The sequence below is a fragment of the Hakea prostrata genome, chromosome 8, assembly GCF_041222555.1.
Source record: "Hakea prostrata isolate BN-2017 chromosome 8, UWA_Hpros_2, whole genome shotgun sequence".
NCBI classification, from domain to species: Eukaryota; Viridiplantae; Streptophyta; class Magnoliopsida; order Proteales; family Proteaceae; genus Hakea; species Hakea prostrata.
Window position 1 is genome coordinate 6664231 of NC_142607.1, and position 26965 is coordinate 6691195.

A 26965-nucleotide genomic window follows, 5' to 3' on the forward strand; every position below is an offset into this window, starting at 1 on the left:
CCTACCTCCTCAAATGCTGAGGTGTCACCTTAAGAGTCCTAATAATATGATGATAATAGTAAATCATTTTCAAAACTTTCAAATTTTAAAAATTCTAGAATCTACTTCACCATCCCTCCCTTACTGTGAACTATTGGAGTCCTTGACAGCTACATTGACCTCCTCTCTTGGATTAAGCAATAAGGGATAAATAAACTCTGATTCCCTTTATCCTAAGGAGTTCTTTATAGGCCCTCTCAATAGGCAATGACTCACTCACATTTGCACTTTTCACATTATTTAGATTTTTAAAATTTTACTCACCAGAACAGAACAGTTAACAACATATTGTATACCAATTAAATTTTCTTAAATTTTCTTTTCCTTGATTGAAAGAAATTGGGAAAAATAACTTTAAGAAATTGGATAGCAAAATTTGCTTATGAATTTGTATTCATAGTATTCTTTAAGGGGGTCTGTATCTGTAATTTTTCTTAACGGAAAATATCTATATCTGTCTGTTAAATAACTTAATTCAGATAATTCTTTATTGGATCGGATGATATCTAGATAAAAACCTAATCAGTTTACAAGTCTGATCCAGACGCTCTACCGCGCATGGAAGTATTCTAGCTTTGGGAGTTGAAGATATATTCGTCCTTATATCAATTTAGATTGAAAATCTAAGCTCACACTAACTCTGAGGGACAATAGATTCCATGCTAATCATCACTAAGACACTTAGCAAGCTATACTAACAATTCCACTCCTTCGAAATTAAAAAAAATAAAATTGCCTGCCAGTTCAATAAATAAAAAAAAGAAAAAAGAAAAACCGGAATTCTTCCCTAAGGCTGTGTTTGATTGCAAAAGTGGGGTGATGAAGAAAAATGTGGGCCCCATGTGTAGTGGGGTGAGGGAGAAGAGAAGAAAATGAAAGGAAAGTGTGAAAAAGTATTAATTGTGGATCTCACATTTTACTTATTACATATTTTTCCATAAAGTCCTACACTTTTTGTGCGGTTTTGAAACGGCTTGGGGTGGAAAAGTTTGGTTGCCCATCACCAAACAAGTTTCATTGATTCAAGGAAACTTATCTCTCACTTTCTCACCCTAAGCAACCAAACAATATGCAATTTTAGGATTTAAAAGTAAAGTAAGAAAATTTTGTTTTTTTCAAGAATTTTCCCACCCTACCTTTTTCCAACAAACAAACGCAGCCTAAATCAATGAACGAGCGAAAATGATTGATGGCAGCAACAGCGACAACAGCATACAAGTGTCCCAATTAAAACGTCTACTTGAATCAAACAATAATGGATTTGGCCGGTTTCAATTTAAACAACGAAAACAATAAACCATTCATTTGGTCGACATCTTCTAGGAGTTTATTTGTTTAAATTGTTGGGCTTGACTTCAATGTTGTGCAACACTGTGCTGCAAACGGTGATTTTGATCTCGATTGTCAGTTTTTCAAAAGCGTGAAAACATGTTTTTGAAAATGGACGGTCAAGATCTAAATGTCTCGATCATTCGCTGTAGGTGCTGCATATTAATTACATGGCACTCTAGCAAGTTCCCAAATTGTTAGGTTAGAAAGAGATTGCCAAAATGATTATTATTATTATTTTTTTTTTGGTAAAAAGAGAAACACTTCATTCATAAATTAAGAAAAGTACAGACATACATAAAAAAAATACAGACACATAAAGAAAAGAAAAAAACAACAATGCATGACAACACAAGGTTTGGACTAAACCAATGAGCGGAAATTGACCAAACTGTTGTACATGCAATAGAACAGGTCACCCAGATGATTATTTTTTAAAATGCTCGCTTACCATGAGGTGGCCTTCAGTCTCCAAGAAGGCCATTTCTCCCCCCTTTTTCCTACTACAAGCTTTTTCAAATGTTCTTAAAATGGGACGCAGCATAACTCTTGCATCCTCTTTGATAACTTAGAGTTCTACATAGACAAATGGGCTGGAGAGACAGTGATCTTCTCTAAGTGATCCAAGACTATGTCATTCAGGATGGGTAAAATGCCTACCTCCTTAAATGCTGAGGTTTCACCTTAAGAGCCCTAATTAACTATAAGATGATAATAGCTGTTGAGCCAACGTTGAGCATTGATGCACAAAAATAACTTAAATATACGTAAGGAATTGTTCCACATATACACAATTCTTCCTCTAAGAATGTTACATTGTATCTTAATTTTTGTAGGGGTTTCGATTAGGGTTTTAAAAATTTTCAATAAATGTTCTATATAACAACCCCCACCCCTTGACTTTAAACCAAGAATCTGATTGAAATTGAATAAAAAAATTTTATCCAAACAATATTAATATCGAGTTGAATGGAACAAATTTTTTTCTACTAAAAAGTCATTTTATTAAATTAAGAATAAAAAGAAAAAAATTAGTAAAAAATACATTTGCAGAGCATGATCCCTACTAGACCTATAAACAGATTAGATTCGGCTCAGATTCACCAGTATCTGAATTCGAATCCAATTAGCAAAACCGCTATCTGAATCCGAATCCGACAAAAATTTAGAGAAGGCATCCGAATTCGAATGCAAAAATTTATTGGATATCCAATAATAATCTGATCCGATAAACCATTTGATTATTGATTGCTAATTGTCATTTTTTTTATATTTTTGTATTTCTAATTTCTAATTACAGATTACCAGTTCCGAATCCGATTATTTGCCCAATTTTTTAGAGAAAAGTGTTTAATACTTTACTTTAACTAGATAATTTCTAATTATTCCATTACTGATTACCAATATCTGAATTCGATTATCATCCATTTTCAAAGAAAAAAAATGTTGAATACGTTACTCTATCTGGATATTATCCAATCCAATAAGCTATTATCCAAATCCGAATCCGGTTGCTTAACGTACGGATACATATATTTTCCGGTAATAAAATTATCCTTAAACGAATACAAATGCGAATTCAGAGGTGGATTTCGGCTATCCATTTACAGATCTAATCCCTGCCTTCCACCTCATGCCTTTGATATTCCAAAAAAAATCAGCCTAAAAAATTTAAGATAGGAAAACCCCTTCCGTATCAAAAGAACCAAAGATTGAAGTTTCATTGTTCATCTCACTGTTTTCTTTTCCATCAAGAGTCAATCAATTTTTGTCATTTGCTTCAACCACAAACACTGGAGTAAGGCTGCTTCTTTCTCCCTTGTCCACAAGTTGCACTATTTTTTCCCTACCAATTAGTCTCATAATGGGTACCATAACATCTTAGCTTTCCTGCAACCCCCAATCAAACCTTTGGATTAACCCCTAAATTATGATACATTTTATCCATGGCCAAGTCACCCTTCACATGTAATGGAGCCTCCACATGGGCCCCCTCAATTGAATGCATGGTAGAGTCCAAGTTCTACCCATAAACCAATTTTTGAAAATCTCTGCAAATTGTTTTGTGTGGGGCCTTTCTTCTAGCACATTTTCAAGACTTGTCAAAATTTATAATTCTAGAATCTACTCCGTCATCCATCTCTTACTGTGAACTATTGGAGTCCATGACAGCTACATTAACCTCCTCTATTATCTGGATCTTTCCAGATCATGGTGGCATGTTCCACCAATGTTCATGATTAATTCCTCTTTGTTATCGTCCAGGTTTCCTGGCTTGAACAGTTTTATTTAATGAAGTTTACTTGTTCTTGACAACAAAAAAAACCTCCTCTATTGGATTAGGCAATAAAGGGCAAACTATGACTCCTTTTATCCTGAATTAAGAATGTAGGCCCTCTCAATAGGCAATGAATGACTCACTCACCTTTGCACTTTCCATAGTATTTAAATTTTTAAAATTTTACAGAACAGTTAACAACATATAGTATACCAATTAAATTTTCTTTTCCTTGATTGTAATTGGGGAAAGTAAGTTTGAGAAATTGTGCTCTGCCGTGTATGAGTTTGTAGATGTATGTAGAACAAATGAATGGCCCAGTTGATTCCCTGGTACAGTTATTCCTTAAATTCGAATAGAAAAGAAAAGGGTAGATGAAGAGTAAAGAAATAACAAGAAGGTGGTTTACAAAAAAGATCCATTAGATCCAAACAGCCCCCCAAAAAGATGAAAAAGGAAAAAGAGAAAAGAAAAGAAAGAAAGAGAGCTTTTGTTATTAGCCCAATAGATATGGCAGTTCCGATTCTTGTCACCATCATCACCAACCCATTTCAGTTTCTCATCATTTAATGCCTTACTCTTCCTTGATCTCTCTCTCTCTTTCTCATCTCACTCAGCTCTTATATATCTGATAGTTACTGTTCCCGGCCTCTCTTTCTCTCTCTATGAATCATCTCATGACGACCATGAAAAGAAATATCGTTATCTGGGCTTTATTAGTAGTTCTGGTGAGCTTTGAGTTGCAGAGAAGTAGTTCACAGGTTTATTCAGAGATTAGCAGGACAAGTTTTCCAGAGGGTTTTGTTTTTGGGACAGCTTCTTCAGCCTTCCAGGTAAGAACTAGCTACTACTTATTACTGATTTCCATGCTCTCCCATATCTGACATCTCACTTTCAAAATTCATTGAATCTTGGCATTCCAAATCAGTTCTGGGTTGGAGTTTGTTGGTTATGCATGTCTCTTCTTGCTTTCAAACTGGGTTTTCTTTTCTTTTCCGGTTTGAAAAATATTTTATGCCGTAGGAGTTCATCTGTTTGGGTGGAAAAGATTCTTCATGTCTGTTTTCCATGCAGTCACCAAATAAAGAAAGAAATTTGAGTTATTGGTTTCCCATGTGAGTAGTCCCTGTAGCCTGTTGGTGACCATAAAGGCTCCACTTCTCATGGCATTTAAGTCCACACGGGAAGGAAGTAGGGGCCGCGGAGTTTGAATTTAACTTACAAGCGTTTTGGTTTCTAGAATTTGTTTGATAGCTAATTATTTACAGTGACTTCTCTATTTATTTTGTCGTTTTAAATTGTTTCCAATCAATAGGAATGAGTGTTGACATTTCGTACATGAAAATAGGAGTAGCGATCACCTCCTTGTTCTGGAATACATTCTTGGACAGCTTTTTAATTATACAATTATAAGAATAAAGATAGAGCCTCCAATAAATACTAGACCTGTAAATGGATAACCAAAATTTATCTCTGAATTCGTATTGGTAGTATTCGTTTAAGAGTATCCGCATTTGAAATTTTTCTTACTAAAAAATATTTGTATCCACTAAGCTACCGCGGATAATTCTTTATCGGATCGGATAATATTTGGATAGAATAAAGTATTTCAACATTTTTTTTTCTCTGAAAATGGATGATAATCGATAACCGGATAATCTAAAATCGAAAATTACTTGACTAGATTAGAGTATTAAACACTCTTCTCTAAAAAAAGGTTGATAATCGAATTTGGAAACCGGTAATTGGTAACCGAAAATTGAAAATCAGGAAGAAAAAAAAATGACAATCACCAATCAATAATCTAATAGTTTATCGGATCGGATTATTATCAATATCCAACAAAGTTCCATATCCGAATTTTGATGCCTTCTCTAAATTTTTGTCAAATTCTGATTTGAATTCAGATGCCAGGATATCCGAGCCGAATCCAATCCGTTTACAGGTCTAGTAAATACCACATGGACTCCACTAAATTTGTGATGAAGAAGCTTCAAGCGATTAGGGAGAAGGAGGTGATCTGGGCACTAGGATCAGTTATGCCATTCAATCTAGATCAGACGCTCTGCCGCACATGAAAGGATTCTAGCTCTAGGAGGTGAAGATATATTCACCCTTATTTCAATTTAGATTGAAAATCTAAACTCACACCAACTGTGAGGGACAATAGATTATGTTGCTGCACAATCCTGGTCGTCCCTTCAGCCGGTTGAACCTGCAAGAATGAGCTCGACCGTGGAGATCGAGTTTTCACCTCCGACGATCTAGTCAGGGGCCCGACTAAGGAAGACAAGAAAGTAATGAACAATAAGAATTCGAATAGTGATAGTTTTATTCAGCATACCTTTCTCTTGTGATGTCATACATTTTTATAGTTTTTCTAGGCCGAGTTTTTACTGGAACTCAAATCCTTAGTAAGTCGGTGGTAATGTGAATCTTAGTGATTGAGTACCACTTGAATACGAATAGTTGAATTCTACTGGAATACTATTCTTCTTGGATTACGATTCACTTATTCCACCGACCTTACTTGGTCCAGTTCGGATTGGTCCGACCTGATTGGTCTACCCGATCTGATTGATCTTTCCGACGTGTTAAACGAATGGTTAGACAGCATATTTCCCGTATCATAACCCAAAGAATAGTCAACGGACTTTGGAGATTTGATCCCAATTACCGATCACAAAACGCTTTTATAGTTAGAAATCAGGTCCTATTGCCGATGTCACTTGATGTGATCCCCGTTAGAACCGAAATGACGCACGCTTTAATGGGCACTCCGGACGTGCGCATGAATGATGTCTCATGATGGTTTTCCCGGTTTCGATAATGCATGAATTTTAATCGTTTTCTTTGCTTTATCCTTTCATCCTCTGGATTGGAATCTTGGGAGTTTATAAGTGAAAAATTCGTGATTAACCGTCTAGGTGAGACTTCCTCGGGAGACATTAGATTGAAATCATTTTTTGAAGTTCAAAGGTTTCAATCTAGGCCCTTAGATTAGGATCTCTTAAGTGGTTTAAGAACCACTCTCACTTTACTCATTTGGGATTTGCATTTTTGCATGAAAGAACAACTCACTTCTTTCACCTTCAAAAGAACTCCACCCCCATCACAAGTAAGTCGCTCGTGATTTTTATCAACTTTATCTCTACTTGGTGCTATGTTTTGAGTATATTCCTTTCGACTCTACTCCATTTCTTCCATTAACGAACTCGAGCCAGAACGTAATGGTGTTAAAAAGAAAGCTAAACCTCAAGACTCCCGACCCCACTTTAGGGTGAGGCGCGAACAGAGGCATCCTCCGGTATAGGACACGAGAGTGATACCTCATTGACCCTCTTGCTCGGTGTCGCCAAACCGGCTAGTGATGAGGAGTTTAGGACTTCAAGTATCGTGCTGGTTTAGCACAAACAGGAGAAGATGGCGACAAGTTCTCCGAACTTGCTTTGAGAGAAGTCGCCTAGGACCTCCGAACATATAGATTTCGATCCGAGTAGTTCAGTCCCTGAGCCGACCGAGAGTGACTTGAACTCATCCGAGCTCGGATGCATACCAGATGATTTTGTGCTAGAGTCCCCGCTCTATGAGCGTCTCACCGACCTCTCGGGTGAGTTTGTTGTGTATGAGGATGCCTGTTAGTAGCTTTAGGCTCTCGTGCACCCAGCCTTTGTTGACACTCTTAATCAATTTGGGATGTGCCCGGGGATGTTAGCCCAAATAGTTGGCGTAACATAATTTGTTTTGGGGCCTATAAACAAAAGGAGGTCGGTGTGACTCCGACCTTAAATTTGTTCCTCAATTTTATGCATAAGAAACAGGAGCAAAGTCGTTGGTTCTATCTTCCAAACGAAGCTCTTGACCGGATGGGAGGGTAACTTTGTTGGAACAGAACTCTTCCTCAAATACTAAGGGTTAGAGGTCTAGATACTCTTTGTTCACCCTCTTCTCCTCGATTCCGATCTCTTGGCCAAAAAGTCCTAGGAAGGTTCAAATATTCTCCTCCCCCATCACCAAAGAAGCAAGGATCGACGGATGATCCCACGAAGATCGGAACTTGCTTCAATGGATTTTGTTGAATATCCCAAATTCTTCATCATTGGGGTCTACCGAAGATGTATGTGCCATAGTCATCCTATCAAAACACCGGGATATGATCGGTCCGTGAGGATGATCTCAGACCATACCATGCTAGAGGTGAGCAAAGCACAACAAAGACACGACGGTCCCATCTAAGGATAAGAAGACCAAGGATAAGATCTCGTGGAAAGATAACCCCGATCCTCCCACCAACAAAGAAGGTGCCACAAGAAGAGCCAACGACCACCCTCCTAGTGAGGATCTGGTCAAGAGATTCCACGAGGTCGGGAGGCTTAGCTCCACCACATTTCACCAGACCGAGATGTAACTCAATTGAGTCCCCAATGCTAGAGTTCCAACGAGTGGGGGTGGAGCTATCCTTCCATTCGACTTTGAATATCTTCAAAGTTTTGGTCGCTACAAGCACACACGGAGGATAGATACCTCGTACTAGAGTTACTTCATATCATTGTAAATCTTCACCTGTGTGCGATGCGTGCTTGTCCAACTCCGGGTCAAAGCATGACTCAAGAGCCCAGAAACGCAACAAGAGGTTGGAAGGGAGCGCACCTTAAGTCAAACAACACTCTTGATTGCCGAGCCGAGCTCCGAGGTGCTCGTAAAGGGGACAAATGAAGCTGTGGAGCTTAGAAAACCCTCTCCAAACACCGGAAGAAACGCAAGGTCGGGAAGGAAGCAGATTCACCGACAAGAGAGAGCTGGATCACAAGTAAATTGATGAAGGCGGTTGAGAGAAAGCTCCATGTGTTTGCAAGAGTTCTCGAGTAGGCCTTCATGAGTCCGGTACAAACGTGGAAGGCGTTTTCATCCAGTTAACGCATGGGAATTAATCCCAGAAATTCTAATGGACCGCCTTGTTAACGAACAAGGTATCTTCTGTACTCCGCTTGAAACGCAATAAGAAAGTCACCTAGATGTCAAACTTATAGTGCCATGAGGTAGAGCTGGTACCAATCTAATCCATCAATGATCAAAAACCACATAGGCTCATTGTGTCTAGAAGTAGACATGACGGATTTATAATGGTGATGTGATGCTTAGGACACTTCGATCCGTTGTATGCGAAGGTAGGGCATTTAAACCTACATCTCGCTCGAGACGCTTAATGAAAATCCCTAAAACCATAGCTTTCCAGATTTTCAATCGCCCAAGTCATGATATCTCTCATCCGCTTGAATCATTATGGTTTGTCTTTGAAGCTTTGTGATGTGGCTCATCTCCTCCAACTAGAGATTTGAATAACCTCAGGTTCGAGACTTTGCACCTCCCCCTTTGAGATTGTGAGTTATCCGTCGACAGGGTGGTGGTCACCGCTCCCTCGGACTTCAGAATCCCGGAGCAATTATGTGTTGCATGGCCATCCCGATCAACTCGCAGGATAGATTCATCGCTAATTGTTCTTGAACTTCAACAATTTGATGCATCCGATTGACTTGCTTGAGGGTCTGGAAGAATTGGAAGATCTTGTTGAACGGAGTTCGGAATTTCCACCCGGAGGTTTAATGCCCCCAGGTTGCCTGTACCTCCCCGACCCTCTCGATACCAAACCGATAATCTGTCCTCATAATGGCTATCGAGTTCCCACGACCCAATTGTTCCCACAATCTTCCCTACCGTGAACCCAAGAATGACTCGACCGAGTAACCTCCGACATCTAGTAGGTCCACTAAAGAAAACAAGAAAGTATTGAACAATAAGAATTCGAATAGTGATAGTTCTATTCAGATACCTTCTCTTGTGATGTCATACATTATAGTTTCAGGCCGAGTTCACTGAACTCAAACCAGTAAGTCGTAACAATCTTAGTGATTGAGTACCACGAATACGAATAGTGAATCCGAATACTATCTCTGGATTACATCACTTATTCCACCACCTTACTTGGTCAATTTGATTGGACCTGATTGTTACCCGATCTGATTGATCTTTCCGACCTAGTTCGGGTTAAACCGAATTGGTTTAGACCAGTTCATATTTCCCGTTATCAGATTCCATGCTAATCATCACTAAGACATCTTAGAAAGCCTCATTTATACTCGTAATTCCACTACTAAATTTTTTTTTGCCTGCTAGTTCAATAAATAAAGAAAAAATAAAAATGAAAAAACGTGATTGTTCCCTATAAGTCAATGAACGCGTGAGAATGATTGATGGCAGCAGCAGCAACAGCATACAAGCTAGGGTCAAACAAGAATGGATTTGGATTCATTTGGTCGACATCTTTTGCTGGGAATTTATTTGTTCAAATTGTCAGGTTGGAACTTGGAACCAACTTGAACCGAATTTTTAGATTTGAGAACACCACCATATATGATATATATCTGAACAAATGCAGTAAGGAATGCACACTGTTCTTATGCACAACACATAATTGTCTCACCTTTAACTGATAATATTAACCAACCCATTTCTTTCTCATGCTTTCCTATTCCATACATTTCATGTGTGAAAAGAAAATCATCGTTTATTTTTGACCTTACCACCACCACCACAACCGCGTTCTGGTGCCACCGACCCATTTCTCTACTCAAAACGTTCCATCATTTAATGTCTTACCAGAAAGGAATAAAATGTCTCCTCGCTCCTTAGTCATTTTCCATTTATAAATCCAAAACATCCAGCTTCTAATCATTATTAACCCATTATCTCTCTCTCTCTAAGACTCAAACTCTATCTTTGTGATGATGATGAGAATGACTATGAGAAATGCCATTATCTGGGTATTAGTTCTGGTGGCATTTGAGTTCCAGAGGAGCAGTTCACAGGTTTCAGAGATTCACAGGACAAGTTTTCCACAAGGTTTTGTCTTTGGAACGGCTTCTTCAGCTTTCCAGGTAAATCACTACTTCTGCTTCTTCCCATCCTCGATCTCCTAGAATATCTCACTTATCCACTCTAATGGTTCCAAAATTTCTTGGCAATTCAATTCAAATCAGTTCTGAGTTTGCTGTTCGTAATGGGTTTTTCTCTTGCACCCACTCTGTTTTTTTCCCAGTAGAAAAAGGATTTCTGCAAAACAGAAAACCCACATTCAATTCAATTATTCAAATTTCAAAGACTTTTTACTTGAATCTTTCAATGGGAAATGAAGAAGGTTTTGCAGAGAACGTCAATGGGGTTAATTAGAGTGAATTACGAGTAAATAACCCATATCTATCGGATCAAATTCGATTTTCAACCGTTCTTCCTTGCAAATTCTTCCACACAGATGTCAAGATTCACCGTTACTTACGAGGACTAATAGCTGGGAAAAGCTAGTCTATGATTCCATACTACTTCGCCTCTGAATGAACCAATCAGCTTTGGCCTTTAAAATCTATTCTTAAAATCCTTGTTTGGTTGGGAAAAGAAAATGAGATAAAAACTTCAATCCATTTCCTTATCATGAACTATGAGTGAATTTCTGGGATTTGAGCCATGGACTGGCCCACCATTTAGAGATTTTTTTTCATTGATTTGTCCCTTTCTAGAGATTCCATTTTGATGATGAACCAATCAAAAGTTGGAAATTCGGATTCGATAATTAGAAAATTTGATGTTTTAACGTTCTGAGTTTTTTCCATTTTTGGTAATGGTTTGAGTTTGCAGTATGAAGGAGCCGTGAAAGAAGATGGAAGGGGACCAACTGTTTGGGACACTTTTTCTCATTCATTTGGTACGTAAATGCTCTTATTTTGCTTGCTCTGGTGTATTGTCTATTTCTTTCCTCTTTTTTTGAAAAAGAGATTCATTTTTGCCACGTGGTTTTTATGCATAAGATTATGAGAATTTTCAATTTTCTGATTGATTTGCATGTTTAGATTTTATGTTTTTTCACTATACATTTAGGAAGGAGGTTTTACGTTAAATACTAATGAAGTGAACTATAGATGTTCAATGGCGAGTGTCCCTCCTAATTATATGGTGGAGTACAATTAGGGGTGTAAATAGAATAGCCAAATCTACTTCTGAATTCGCATTCTCATCCGTGTATAGGTATCATCCGATTACTAATAGGATGTGGATATGGTATACCCTTTCTTATCGATTATTATCCGTCCGATAAAATTATCCGATTAATTTATTTATTTAGATTTATTTTTCTTTTTTTATAAATTTTTTACTTGTGATATGTGACTATTTTTCTAGATTTTCTATTAAAATAGCTATCAAAGTTGTTAAATTCTTAAATTTCAAACCTAGCCCTCACAAATAAAATGGTAAAGATGTAAACAAGTAGTCAACAACTTGTATTCAATCTATATTCATGCCCATTTAGAAGAATCTAATAAAGAAAATAACTATCCGATTATCATCTGAATCCGACTTAATCCATCCGAAAATTGACAAAATATTATCCGAATCTGTCGAATATAATAGGATGTGAACATGGTATTACTACCATCCGATTTGAATCCGATCCGTTTACACCCCTAAGTACTTGATCTTAGCCAAAAGGCCGAGAAAGGTATACATGCCTAAGTACAATCCTTTACTTGTCTAGATAGAGGATCTAGATCTATCCACCTTGGTAGTCTAGGTTTCTACTTTTTTGTTAATAATAATTCAGAGGAAGGACAATTTCACCTAAAGGGCTGGCTTATTGTCAAACACCAAGGCTTCATAGTGTGAAGTTGAAGATTCAAATCTCTTAGGGCCAAGGTGAAGCCCTATATGTATATGAAATAGTTATTTCCACCACCCCCCCCCCCCAAAAAAAAAAGCCTAAGGTTATCAATTTAAAAAATATATAATCAATTCCCGACAGTATATCTCTCATTAGCCCTTTCCCTTTATGGTGCAGGTAAGATTCTTGATTTTAGTAATGCCGATGTTGCTGTGGATCAATATCATCGTTATAACGTAAGTCTTCTCACCCTCTCTCTTCCCTCTTTCTCTGCATTAACTATACGTACAAAGTGTTAAGGTACTTACATTTAATCTACTGATGATTAGATTATTTATTTGAATACATGACATTATCTAACAATAGGAAACAAAACAGCAATGATTATATAGAGGAATAAAATCTGAAAAATTCTTTCTTCAAATTTTAAGGACAGTTGACAGACAAAAATTTAATTAGGTGTTTAATGTTTAATGCAGGAAGATACACAACTTATGAAGGACATGGGCATGGATGCCTATCGCTTCTCAATTGCTTGGTCTCGGATTTTCCCTAGTAAGCAATACCATTTTATCAAAACCCTAGATCTTAGAACCCTAAAATTTTTCAACAACTCACTATATAGCATGGATAATAGAACCTCAACCCTTCTTATTTTGTTGGAAAAAGAAGAACTGATGCTGGTTTTTCAGATGGCAGTGGAGAAGTAAATCAGGCAGGAATTGATCACTACAATAATCTGATAAATGCTTTACTAGCCAAAGGAATTGAACCATATGTTACTCTTTATCATTGGGATCTTCCACAAGCCTTGGCAGACAATTACAATGGATGGCTCAACTCTCAAATCATGTAAAATTATTTTCTTTAATTTTTCATTATGTATTCAATCAAAACCCTAATTGATCTCTGTAAGTGAAACTAATGAACTTAAATGTTGTATATTCATGCAGAAAAGACTTTGCAACTTATGCAGAGACATGCTTTCAAAAATTTGGAGACAGAGTTAAGCATTGGATCACCTTCAATGAACCTCATACATTTGCAATCCAAGGTTATGATGTAGGTCTTCAGGCGCCCGGTCGCTGCTCTATCCTTCTTCACCTCTTCTGTAGAGCCGGAAACTCCGCGACGGAGCCTTACATTGTTGGTCACAATGTTCTTCTTGCTCATGCTACTGTTGCCAACATTTACAAGACAAAATATAAGGTAATTAAGTATATAAAACATAAGAATCAATCTTACATTAGATGTAAACAGCTTGATCTAGAGATTGATAATTACTGCATGATACAGGCAAAACAACATGGCTCTCTGGGGATATCATTTGATGTTATCTGGTTTGAACCAATGACGAACACCAATGAGGATATTGAAGCAACACAAAGAGCTCAAGATTTTCAGCTTGGATGGTAAATATTTGCATCAGTGAAGATTATAACTTAATTCTAATACAATTTTTTTTTATTTACTCTAATGTGTTAATTTACAGGTTCATGGATCCTTTGTTTTTTGGAGATTATCCAAGTTCAATGAGAAGTAGAGTAGGAAATAGGTTACCAAAATTTTCCAAAGCTGAGACTTCTTTGGTTAAAGGATCTTTGGATTTTGTTGGCATTAATCACTACACAACATATTATGCAAAATCCAACTCCACCAACTTAATTGGTGTTCTCTTAAACGACAGCATTGCAGATTCTGGTGCAGTTACACTTCGTATGTATCTACTCACTTTCGTTCATATTTGTCAAACAGAATCCATTGATTTTGTAGACTTAATCCCCCAGTTGGATTCTATCAAATTTGAGAACCCTTTGTTAATTAGTTCATACTGATTTTTTCTTTTTTTTGGGGGATTTTTTTTTCAGCATTCAAATCTGGGAAACCAATCGGAGAGAGGGTAATTTGAAAGAGATTTGATATTGGAATTTCAAATAAATTTATTTTATCAATTGTTGTTACTAATTATGGTTACATCTTAATTTTGCAGGCATCTTCAATATGGTTGTACTTTTATCCTCAGGGGATCAGAAGTTTGATGAACTACATTAAACAGAAGTATGGAAACCCACCAGTCATTATCACTGAGAACGGTAATACTTAATGATTAAATAATTTTTGTCATCACCATTAGTTTTAGACAAGAGAACTAAACCATGGAGAAAGAATGCTACTCTATTGTGTGAGGTGGCGATGTTTGACTGTTTTTGCACCATGTCTTTCTCGATTTTGGATCTTAGTGGATAATCCTAACCTCACATCTTCACCACATATTTAGGAAGAGGGTTACTTTTGAACATTGACAAGGTGAACCCTTCCTGAATATATGGTGATAAGAGGAGATTAGGTAGGGTTATCCTAAAATGGACTTATGTTTCTCAGGGTACCCTATGGTGATCAGTCTAGATCATCTACTCATAGGGGTAGAAGACTGTGCTTCCCTCACACTCCTTCACTAAAGGTTTGAAAAAATGTCCATCTTTGAGCACTGACAAGGTGAGCTAGAAATGAGCACCCTCCCCCCTTTTCCCCCCGAAACATAGACGGGTTTGAGGGGAGCATAGTCCTTTACCTGCAATCCCAATTAAGGCAATTAGGCAACTATCTGTCTGGGTTTATATGGTTGCCAACATTGACAGGATAATGTCATACCCCATAAAAGTTGTTTTTTTTTTCTTTTCTAAATATTTTGCTATTTCATTGACAGGTATGGATGACCCAAACAACCCATTGATCTCCACCAAAGATGCTCTTAAGGATGGTAAAAGGATCAAATATCACAGTGGATACCTTTCAAACTTGCTAGCTTCTATCAAGTATGTATACTCTCTCTCTCTCTCTCTCTCTCTCTCTCTCTCTCTCTCTCTCTCTCTCTCTCTCTCTCTCTCTCTCTCCTCTCTCTGACCAAAAATGTTAACCTAGAATGGTTGAAATCTAAACTCAAATTAGATTAGAAGCTAATTAATTAATTAATGTGTTGCGGGTTTGTGATTAATGCAGGCAAGATGGGTGTAACGTGAGAGGGTATTTTGTATGGTCACTACTGGATAACTGGGAATGGGCTGCTGGATACACTTCGAGGTTCGGTCTTTACTTTGTGGACTACAAAGACAACCTCAAGCGATACCCTAAAGATTCTGTTCAGTGGTTCAAAAAATTCTTGACTTCTTAAGCTTCTCGATAGTATTGAATTTGCAATGAAAATCCAATTAATAGATGTTCAGTGATTGAAGAAAATTCAAACTCCCTGTACAGACTATTCTTGCTGTTTGGAAATGAAAAGATATAAAAAGTAAAAGAAAAAAAGAGATGAGTTGAAGAATACTCTCTTAACCTTCTTCTTCAATCAAATCCTTGCTTTTCGTCAATGAGCTCCTTCAGCTTCCATCTTCTTGATCATCAGGCTCTGATCACTGATAACACAAACTGTTTTCACTTTCAAAAACCAGCTGGTAATATTAGAAGTTAATTAATTGGGATATATAATTTTGTCTTTAAGCAGAAAGGTTACTAAACTAAGATCAAGATCTAGATCAGGTTTCTTTCTGATGCATGGAGTGACCAGTTCAGGCAATTCTTGATGATAATTGATCAGAAAATCTCCATTTGATTGTTGATCAGAAAACCATCATGGCTCCATGGGGAGAGGTTGGTGATGTTAGAGTGTTTATTGATCAGCCAATAATCTTTTGACTACCAATCTTAGTGTCGCCCTCAGGCACTGAGGTGTCTTTTCCTTAAAAAAAAAACTCAATCTAGGAGCATGATTCATGCGACAAGAAACAAGATGGATCGATCATACTTCCTCGTGAACCTCCATTGGTCCAACGCAATTGCTTGTAAAGACTATTATGCTCTTGGATTTAGAAAAGTCTTTTCTTATACATATACACAGAATAAGAATCATTCAAGATGAAACATGGCTTTCTCAAAATTTTTTCTTACTTCACTCCCCATGGTTTGACAGGAGGATACAACAAATGTTCAAACATAGAAAAGCTAATCTAACTTCATGGATTTCATGACTAGTGGATAGAGTGTTTGGCAGATTTCCATAAACAGTATACATTTACGTGTACATACAATACACATATATGTTTACTACTTGCTTTGTTCAAAAAACTAGGTACAGTGAATCAAACATAGCAGGAGTAAAAAAAAATTCTTCTGTTTTCTGGTTGTTGAGAAGAAAGAAATATAATACAAGAATAAGATGCATGGCTCCTCTTGGCTCCTACGGTTGGGTTGAACCAAGAATTTTCTTGATCAACCCAACTTGAACCGAGTGAAATATATATGAGGAATCGATCTTCTCTTTCTATTTTCTATTTTAAGGGATTGAGTAAGAACTGGGAAGAGACGCAACTGACACACCTCAGAGTCTATAAAAGTCGAATATGTGTGAAAAGAAAACCATTCAGGCTTCAGGAAGGTTGTTGCCTGGTCCTCATCTCTCTCATCGCCACCGCCGCCACCGCCGCCACCACCACCACCACCTTCATTCTCATTTCTTGCAGAACATTTGAAGAGAACAACATGTCAAGAAGAAATATTTTTCTTTCTGCTTTGGCAGTACTTCTAGCTGCTTTTGGGTTCCAGACAGTCACCTCACAGGTTCCAGAGATTAGCAGAACAAGTTTCCCAGATGGTTTTGTGTTTGGAACTGCTTCTTCTGCTTACCAGGTAAAAATAAGCTTCTTCTTTCCAAGTAAACTGAGATCCAATTGTCACTTGCTTTGATGATTTAATAAGTTCTATCAGTCCTGAAATGCCAAACACATTTTCATTTTCCTTTTCCAATCTTCAAAGTCGATCTCACACCATTCATGGGTCTTCATTAAAACGAAAATTCATTCATATGTCATTCATGGGAATTGATCATTGGAGAGAAATTAAATTCAACTCTAATCATTTTAATTTCTTTATTTTTTTAATTACAAGCTTGATGAAATAGAATTCGGACGTTGGCATTATGACTTCATGCAGTTTACAGGTTGGACATGAAAAGTGTGTGTCGAGCTGTAGTGGTTGGCCTTAGCTAAAACTGGAAGCAACAACATTAAAAAATAATATGAAACTAGTGAAAATTATATTGAAATGGTCATCAATGGTAAGCCGTGTTGGCTTTGCTATCAATTAAGTGTTTAATTATAGTAGTAAAGAATGTAAAGCTGAAATAAACGGTATAACTGAGCTGTTGATGCTTCCTCAAAATTTTATTTTATTTGGAGTGGAGCACAAAGATATTATCAAATACAAGAAATTAATGGATGGTGAGCCGTGTTGGTTTGGTCAAATTATTTTTTTTCTGGTGGAGTTTTTTGGCCGGTTTCTTCAGTCCAATTTTCTATTGGAAGTCTCTTATGGTGCTTAATTTCTTATTAAGAGATAACGCTAGTCTCCCTTCCTACCTTGATTGTTTATCTGACCTGAAGAAAGCTTTGAATACAAAAGGACATCACTTATCTTTTACGTAAGAAAAAAATTTTCATAAGATCGATTTCACTTACTTCTATGTTCTATCACATCTACACTTGGTATAGGATATATTTTTTTTTAATGGTAAAATAGTTATTTTAACATCAATGTAAAGAAAATATACAGAAGAACTATAGTGTCCTGGTGTGATAACAATTACCATTACTATTTGTTCCGAATGAATATGATACAGAATCAGCTTGACATACCTATATCATTTGATAATTGAGATGATGTTTATATAAATCAAGAGTATTACCGAACTTTCTCCCTTGGTTGGCATGCCTTATCTTTTTTGTTAAAATATAATATTATCCTAATATAGAAGAAAAAAATTATCTTAAAAAAGTAATAAAATAGAAGAAAATGTATGTGCTACATCTCCCCTAAAATATTTTTCACTTGTATAGTTTGAAGGAGCTGTTAATGAGGATGGAAGGGGAAAAACAGTTTGGGATACATACGCTCACTCATTCGGTAACAATTTCCTCTCTCTCTCTTTGCTACTTTGTGGGTGTATGTGTCTTATATTTCATACGTACATGGGTTTGTATGTACTTGTTTGTTAATCAATCCTATAGGGTTGGAATAAGTCTACAAGTTTCATATAATTAATCTTATACCAAACCTTTATGGATTAAAATTCTCATATGGAATGGAAGTGTAGCTAAGAAGGCATCCAATGGCTATTGTGTCATGCATGCAGAGATGTGTGCCTGCTATAACAATAACCATTAGATGATGCTTATTGGAACTCTTTGGATTCTCCCCCTTGGTTTCTCTTAACTAAACATGATCACCTATTCACCTGCATGGATCCTTCATAAAAAAATGAGATAAAAACACTTTCAAGACGAATCTAATGCATGAGTGGAAGGTGATTAATTATAATGAAATACACATTTGCAGCTAGCAAATCATCCAAGATATCTTGCATTCTTGCTAATTTGAGGATTACTTAATTCGATAATAGCAGCAATCATCTAAGACATCTTAGGGTTCTTAGTTTAGCATTCCATTTTTAACTTTTTGTGTTTTAATTAATCTGCAAATCCTTGGGATGATTGCAGGTAAGATTCTTGACTTCAGTAACGCTGATGTTGCTGTTGATCAATACCATCGTTATAATGTAAGCACCTCATTCTCCCTCTCTCTCCATCTATCCCTCTCTATCATATCATATTAATCATGGTGTTTAATGTTTAATGCAGGAAGATATACAACTTATGAAAGATATGGGAATGGATGCCTATCGCTTCTCAATCGCTTGGTCTCGAATTTTTCCAAGTATGAGTACTATGTTTGCAAACAAGAAAAAACTTCGAAAAAGAAATAATTGAATTTTGATGTTAAATCTAAAAACGCATAATTCAATCATTTTATCATCATTTTCTGTTTTTTCTTACTTTCAAAATTAGTTAAAGACATACTTAATGCTCATGGTGATTAATTAATCATTTGATACACTTTTTTCTCTCAGATGGCAGTGGAGAAATAAATCAGGCTGGAATTGACCACTATAATAATCTCATCAATGCTTTATTAGCCAAAGGTAACAAAAAGTAGAGATATTAATTATACATTGATAATTGAGCCGATTATTAAATATCCCTAGATTTTATAAACTATTATTTTCCGGCCCTTTATAAAATTTATTTTATTATGTTTACATGCTCCTTATATTTCAAAATTATATATCAATTACACATCTATTCTTAGAATAATGAGATTAATTAGTGATGACTTAAATTGTATTTGTAAGATTGTTGTATTCCCTCTTTAAGATATCTTCATAACTCTTTTGACTTTTAAAAAGAAGAAAAAAATAGAAAAGCAATAATTGGTTTAAATTATTATTCTCTCACTTATAAGAAGATTCAAGATTCAACAGCAAATATGTTTTTCCATTTAAAACAAATGATGATAAGACATATAAACAGGTTTGCAATAAAATAAATTCCAAAGAATATAAAGGTAATAGTTTATATGTGTATTTTGTTCTTGATAATTAAAACATAACTTCATCAAAACTAAAATGGTTCTGCAGGTATTGAACCATATGTCACCCTCTACCATTGGGACCTTCCACAAGCTTTAGCTGACAAATACAATGGATGGCTCAGCCCTCAAATCATGTGATAATTTTTCACTTTATTTATTTTTATATGATTCCAATTCTATCCAAATTAGAAGCTAAATCAAAATTTGATTTGTTCTACAGAGAAGATTTTTCAGTTTATGCAGAGACATGCTTTGAGAAGTTTGGTGATAGGGTGAAGCACTGGATCACTTTCAATGAACCTCACACATTTGCTGTCCAAGGTTATGATGTAGGGTTTCAAGCACCTGGACGATGTTCCATTCTCTTTCACTTATATTGCAGAGCAGGAAACTCAGCTACAGAACCTTATATAGTTGGTCACCATGTTCTTCTTGCTCATGCTACTGTTGCCAACATTTACAGACAAAAATACAAGGTAAATTAAATGATTGTAGATCTATACCTTCGAACCTTAATGCCAATTCAAGTGCTGAAACTACTGCTTATGTTTGTTTCTTCATTGTTTTTAAACAGAAAACCCAAAAGGGATCTGTTGGGATATCACTTGATGTCATTTGGTTTATACCAATGTCAAACTCTACTAAGGATATTGAAGCAACACAAAGAGCTCAGGATTTTCAGTTTGGCTGGTAATCAATTGTAATTCTTGCTTGATCTTACCAAGAGTTCTTAAAGATCATGTTTAAGATTTATGTGCACAATTGCTAAAGCATTACACCCTGAGTATCTAGTTCGGAATACCTAGATTATTGCTTCTTGCTAGTATTTATAGAAAATACAAAATATTACAATCATTGGACTCTCATAAGACCCATTACCATTAGATAGCAACCAATTCACCGGCCTATATTAAATATAAGTTGGATGTTATTCAAACACCTCATTAAGAAAACCTTCATTCCGGCCTTCACGGCTCTTAACTATGCTAACTTGTGTTATTTGTATACAGGTTTATGAATCCTTTGTTTTTTGGTGATTACCCAAGCACAATGAGAAGTAGAGTTGGAAGTCGTTTGCCTAAATTTTCCACTGACGAAGCTGCATTAGTTAAAGGGTCTTTGGACTTTGTTGGAATAAATCACTACACTACATACTATGCCATGAACAATCTGACTGATCTTGCTGGTCTTATACTGAATGACACTTTGGCAGATTCTGGTGCAGATACACTTCGTATGTTTTCAACTATACTTTAAATCATCATGACCAAACTTGCACCCCTACTAACTTGACCTTGACGCAGCCCTACATCCTTAATATCACATTTTATTTTATTTTACTCCTGATACAAGTTCTCAACAACCCCTCCCCTCTCCCCTTTTTCTATCTATTTTTTTCAGCATTTAAAGATGGAAAAGCAATTGGAGAAAAGGTAAATGAAAAGAAAATTAATTAATTGAGTTGGTTTATATGTTAGTTTTTGCATTATCCTATTCTTGTTGTTGACTACTTTTTTTTTGTTTTAATGTTGGATTGCAGGCAGCTTCTATATGGTTGTATTCATATCCTCAAGGGTTGAGAGATTTGATGAATTACATAAAACAGAAGTATGGTAATCCATCAGTCTTCATTACAGAAAATGGTAATTACTCATTAAATCAAACATGTTAATTGATCACTTAAATACCTATCATAATGTATAATATTGTTTCCAAATGTTAGGATTTATGCTCTAGGCATAAGATTACTTAAAGCATATTATACACTAAGTATCTAGTTTGGAAGACCAAGACTGCCGCTTCTAATTAATATTTATAGAAAACACGAAAATTTACAACTAATGAACTCGATCTCCTACAAGGCCCACTATACTGTTAGATCATAACCAATCAGAGAGCTTATATAGCATAACTCCAATCCCTAAACACTGATCCAGTATTATTAATGTTGGTAACAGGAATGGATGACTCTAATAATATATTCGTCTCAGTGAAAAATTCTCTGAAGGATGAGAAAAGGATCAAGTATCTCAATAGCTACCTTACAAGCTTACGAGCTGCTATCAAGTGAGTATTCATCCTCTATCATTCAAGTCAAATAAATCAGAATCTGCTAGCTCTGATTCAAACCCAGTGAAAACTGGGTTAGTCAGTTCTAGTTTTGAAAACCAGAGGTAAAGTAAAGGATTTTACATTAAAACTAATGAATATGTTTTATGTTTGTGATTAATGCAGGGAAGATGGGTGCAATGTGAAAGGGTATTTTGTATGGTCTTTGCTTGATAATTGGGAATGGACTGCTGGGTATTCATCTAGATTTGGCCTTTATTTTGTTGACTACAGAGACCATCTGAAACGTTATCCCAAAGATTCTGTCCAGTGGTTCAAAAAATTCTTGTCTCCTTCAGCTTTCACCAGTGATGAACTTTGAAAGACTAAAATGGAAGGTGCTTGAAATGTATATAAATAATTACTCATGACAATAACAAAATACCTACATTGTTAGAACAAGAGATCCATTGAATGACCATAGAGTTTAAATAATTTCCTGTTAAATCTATCTGTATCATGACTGTCGTATTTATGTAATTTGTGCTTAAGAATTGAATGTTCAATTGTGTTTGCTGGTTGTTCTAGTTAGGTGATCAGAGCTACAAAACTCATTTGCCTGGGAGTAAATGAAGAATCAAAAAAGGAAAATTTTAAAACTTAGACTAAATACAAATTCTCGGAAGTTGGTCCCGGCGGGGCTCGAACCCGCGACCTTCGGCTCATAAGACCAACGCTCTAACCAACTGAGCTACGGGACCAGAAGTACATCATTAGTCTACTTTGTTTTGCCTAAAAATTGTAAGGGAGATCTTTCAAGAAGGCCAAGTGAGGTTGGGTTTTTTAAAACTCTAACCTTGATCCTATAGGACTAGGCTAGGATAAGCTAGACATTTAACCCTAATCTTATGAATGATTATCCTATGATTAATTAAAAATAACTTACACTGTGGTAGGTTAGTAGACCATCGTGAAACACCCAAAGCTAGCCTAGCCTTGATCCACCCAAACCTTGTTCATGCTCGAGGTGCATTTGAGCCATGACAGGCAAGCTTGAAACCCTATCATGTGACATTTGATTCTTGCATTGAAGTAGGGGTGTTAATGAGTTGGTTGTGCCAATTTGCACCAAGTCCCTCATCTTAGGAATGACCTATCCTACCCGACTGGTTAGAATGACTGAGACCAGCTATGTACCCGAGGATGTCAGCATGGACATTGTCTTGTGCCCTTGAGAGTGAGAAGATGAAGAAATGTGACAGTCCTGGAGGTCACACTGACAAATGAGGACCTCAGGAGAATCCCTGATTTGTCCTATTGAGCGACTCACATATCTTCATGATTAATGCTCCATACGTATCAGAAGATATGTTGGCCTCGAGCATATCCACCTAGAGCATGCTTCCTGCCGTTTTGTCGGGTGTTCAGGTAGAGACAAGTCACTCACTCGTCAGCTTTTCTAGTGTAAAGTATGGTCCTCGTCAGAGCGGTCGACGAACCCTGCTGGTGTGTCAACTGCATGGAAAGCATGAAGTGGCTTAGGTAGATCCGATGGAACATGATAGTAAGGTTCAACTATAAATTCTCTAAACCACCAAGGAATCTAGTGATGCTTATTAACTCCCAAACCTATCCACAAGTTAATCTACTCAAGTAATTAAAGCCCCATCCCAATGACTAGTTTTTCTGAGCCTAACTGAATCTTTGAAGAAGGCTGACCAAGCACAGAGTCAGCTTGCACTCACCCTTTTTGTGTGAACAAATCCCAACAAAACCAGTACCAGAACGGAGTCAATCATCATTCATCCGAAGAAGTTAAATTTTGGAGCAAAACTTAGCTCCGTCTGTCGGAAACTGAGCATTAAGCAAGCCATTTCCTTGATAGTTTCCTTCTCTTTCCCTGTTTCAAAGCCACAGGCAACAATGATGAGAGAAAACTCAGAGCACCACAAGTCTAAATCTATAGGCCGTGTAGAAAGAGTTAAGACGAAGAAAGATAATGGCTAGAAAGACGCCCTACCCGGAGATTCTTCTCGCATTCAATAGAAAAAGGAGAGAGGGCAAGAACTGAGATCCTTGGTTGAGGGAAGCCTCCAAATACAAGGAGCCACCCCTGTAGCCATGACAAATACAAGGAGCCACCCCATGTTTAATGTTGGAGCTTCAATATGGTTGTACTTATACCCTCAAGGCCCTTTTTTTTGGTCAATTATCCTCAAGGATTGAGAGATTTGATGAATTACATAAAACAAAAGTATGTTAACCCATCAATCATCATTACAAAAAATGGTAAATTATTCATTAAATCAAGCATGTTAATGATCATTTAGACACCATTATATTGTACAACTTTGTTTTTAAATGTTAGGATTTAAGGTTTAAGCATAAGATTATTTACATCATTACACGCTAGGTATCTAGTTTGGAATACCTAGACTGCTTCAGCTAGTATTTATAAAAAACGCTAGGATTTACGATTGATTGCCACCAATTAGATAACCTATATTAGAATATAAGTTGAGTACAACTCAAATACCTCAACACTAATCCATTATTAAAGTTGGTAACAAGGATAAATTACTCCAATAACATATTCATCTCAGTGAATTATTCTTTGAGAGACAAGACAAAGATCGAGTATCTTAACAGTTACCTTACAGGCTTACAAGCAGCCATCAAATAAACTATTCATCCTCCTGATCCAGACCAAAGTTACTCATGAAACCATAAAAACCACAAAACACCTACATTGTTAGAACTACGCATTCATTAAATGAATAATTCGCTCTTCTTTTAGTAGAAGAATAAACCCTGTTAAATCTATCTATATCACGGCAATCTTATTTATGCAGTTTGTGTTGTAAGAATTGAACGTTAATTTTGCTAGTTACCAACTGGGCTTTTCTAGCTAAGTGATCAACTACGACAATGATTTACCTAGAAATAAAAATACAAAATACAAAATAAAAGCTATAAGATCCAAATGAAAGGAAAATTTTAAAATTTTGAGAGTAGTTTGAATCCTTGGTCCCGGCGGGGCTCGAACCCGCGACCTTCGGCTCATAAGACCAACGCTCTAACCAACTGAGCTACGGGACCACAGGAGTAATGTCAAGGGATTGTTTTGCCTAGAAATTGTAAGAGAAATCATCCAACAAGGCCAAGTTAGGTTGTGTCTTTTTTTAAACTCTAACCTTGATTCTATAGGACTGGGCTAGGATAAGCTAGACATTTAACCCTATCGATTGATAAAAATAACTTACATTGTAGTACGGTTGGGTAGACCATAGCGAAATACTCAAACCTAGCCAGGGCTTGATCCACCCAAACCATGTTCGTGCCTAGGGTGCATTTAAATTTAAGCCATGAGAGGCAAACTTGAACCCCTATCATGTAACATTTGATTGTTGCATCAAAATACTGGGGTTTAATGAGTTGGTTCAAACTGGTTTTGATTTGGTTTCCTTGGTTTTTGTGTGCCTTATAAGGAAACTGAAACCAAATTATTAGGAAGTTTTCAATGTTAGCTCAGATCTTTTTGGTTTGGTTGAATTTTTATTGGGTGTCAGTTAGGGAGTTGTTTCTTATTAAGGTAGTTGATTTGGTTCCACGACAAGACCCACACGCATAGAACATAATCAGGTAAGTAATATTGACCAACCTGTAAATGTTAGTGGGTGATTCCTTTTAGTAGACATATAACATGCACATGATAACAGAAAACCTATTTTATTCTTTCATTGATGCAATTTATGGAAAGTGCATGATATATGTGTCTTAGTGTATTTAACAAAATGCATGGGATTGGATGACAACTTAATGATTTGACTGAACTGCTTGACTTAGAATGCTAATAGTATTCTTGAACTTTTAATTATGAATTTGAAATGATGCTTATGCTTATCAGATATGGAATTGTCATGCTCTCATATTTAAATGATTGAATTGCATGAATTGTGTTCAGATGAGACTGAATGATGCTTGAAATGAAAAATGTACATGGAAATTGGCAGAGCATGGTAAGGCAATTTTTGAAAGTGAATATAATAAAGAGAAAGAATAAAATGTTAAAGGCTTCTGTAAGTCCTGGTACTTATGTACCCAAATGGGAGGGCATGAAGCAAGACTGAAAAGTGAAAAGAAAAGAAAGGAAATAAAAGAAATAAAGAAAGGAATAAAATGTAATGGCTTCTGTAAGTCCTGGTACTTATGTACCCAAATGGGAGGGTATAAAGCAAGACTGGAAAGTGGAAAGATATACTAAATTGATGATGGCCTCTTGTAGAGAACACCTGGCCTTGAGCCAAGAGACTGATGCCACTTGGGTGGTTGAGAATGATGCCACTTGATGCCACTTGTGTGGTTTAAACTGATCCTACTTGTGTGGTTTAAACTGATGCCACTTGTGTGGTTGAGACTGATGCGACTTGTGTGGTTTAAACTGATCCCATTTGTGTGGTTTAAACTGATGCCACTTGTGTGGTTGAGACTGATGCGACTTGTGTGGTTTAGACTGATGCCACTTGTGTGGTTTAGACTGATGGTGCTCTCTCTACAGGTAGCGTTTAGGTCTAGTTTAATGAAAAAGGAAAAGGAAACGAAAAGGAAAAAGGAACAGGAAAAGGATAAAGGAAAAGGAAAAAGAAAGGAAAATTTGGAATGTATAATGTTATATGATTTAGATGTGATAATTGATGCATAATGAACTGCCTGACTTACTTACATGGTTGTCCTTTATTGCTTACTGGGCCGCAAAGCTCATTATTGTAAATGTTGACAGGTACTCAGATTCATGATAAAGGCAAGGTGTTGCCACCTGTCAATGCCTTTAAAGTTGAAGATGTAATCTCATATTCCTTTCGTTACGTTTGATGTTTGTATAACTGGATTGTGAATAGATATATTCTTTTGCAACTGTATATTCTTGACTAGACATTGTTGGAAGGTCAAATGTAGATATAAAAGGACTTTAGACTTTATATATATATATACGTTTACAAGTCAGACTGTCAAGCAGGTTGTTTGTTTTGCCTTGAAAATGTTTTGTCTAGCATTTTGTTTTTATTGATTATAAAGAGGTGTTA

At 36.4% G+C, this 26965-nt stretch overlaps 2 protein-coding genes and 2 non-coding genes across 5 annotated transcripts; 2 read left to right on the top strand and 2 right to left on the bottom strand.

The window, feature by feature from the left end:
• The first annotated feature begins 4092 nt into the window (after positions 1-4092).
• Positions 4093-16006, top strand: LOC149006534 (beta-glucosidase 40-like). 2 transcript variants are annotated; one of them, XM_089165611.1, is made up of 12 exons: positions 4093-4479; positions 11336-11402; positions 12531-12589; positions 12833-12908; positions 13046-13205; positions 13307-13562; positions 13650-13765; positions 13846-14069; positions 14222-14253; positions 14344-14446; positions 15061-15169; positions 15354-16006. In XM_089165611.1, the coding sequence occupies exons 1-12, from the start codon at positions 4312-4314 to the stop codon at positions 15523-15525; spliced, it is 1542 nt and encodes a 513-aa protein (XP_089021737.1). In that variant the 5' UTR covers positions 4093-4311; the 3' UTR covers positions 15526-16006. The 2 variants fall into 2 exon arrangements, with proteins under 2 accessions (XP_089021737.1, XP_089021739.1); XM_089165613.1 differs by lacking the exon at positions 4093-4479 and adding an exon at positions 10308-10581.
• Positions 16007-16731: 725 nt separating this feature from the next.
• Positions 16732-22490, top strand: LOC149006535 (beta-glucosidase 6-like). The gene is made up of 13 exons (XM_089165996.1): positions 16732-17036; positions 18242-18308; positions 18902-18960; positions 19043-19118; positions 19312-19383; positions 19879-19966; positions 20053-20308; positions 20407-20522; positions 20843-21066; positions 21234-21265; positions 21373-21475; positions 21791-21899; positions 22068-22490. The coding sequence occupies exons 1-13, from the start codon at positions 16890-16892 to the stop codon at positions 22261-22263; spliced, it is 1545 nt and encodes a 514-aa protein (XP_089022122.1). The 5' UTR covers positions 16732-16889; the 3' UTR covers positions 22264-22490.
• Positions 22491-22568: 78 nt separating this feature from the next.
• On the bottom strand, positions 22569-22642 carry TRNAI-UAU (transfer RNA isoleucine (anticodon UAU)). Its single transcript has one exon. It is a non-coding gene; the product is annotated as a tRNA-Ile (tRNA).
• A 2264-nt stretch (positions 22643-24906) lies between these two features.
• Positions 24907-24980, bottom strand: TRNAI-UAU (transfer RNA isoleucine (anticodon UAU)). The gene has a single exon. It is a non-coding gene; the product is annotated as a tRNA-Ile (tRNA).
• Between the last annotated feature and the right edge of the window lie 1985 nt (positions 24981-26965).

Bases quoted from the DNA above. Each gene is read 5' to 3' on its own strand.
- LOC149006534 (XM_089165611.1), top strand. From the start codon at position 4,312: ATGAATCATCTCATGACGACCATGAAAAGAAATATCGTTATCTGGGCT. The intron at 4,480-11,335 runs GTAAGAACTAGC...TTGAGTTTGCAG, and splicing joins CAGCTTCTTCAGCCTTCCAG to TATGAAGGAGCCGTGAAAGA. The intron at 11,403-12,530 runs GTACGTAAATGC...TTTATGGTGCAG, and splicing joins CACTTTTTCTCATTCATTTG to GTAAGATTCTTGATTTTAGT.
- LOC149006535 (XM_089165996.1), top strand. From the start codon at position 16,890: ATGTCAAGAAGAAATATTTTTCTTTCTGCTTTGGCAGTACTTCTAGCT. The intron at 18,309-18,901 runs GTAACAATTTCC...GGATGATTGCAG, and splicing joins TACATACGCTCACTCATTCG to GTAAGATTCTTGACTTCAGT. The intron at 21,476-21,790 runs GTAATTACTCAT...TGTTGGTAACAG, and splicing joins AGTCTTCATTACAGAAAATG to GAATGGATGACTCTAATAAT.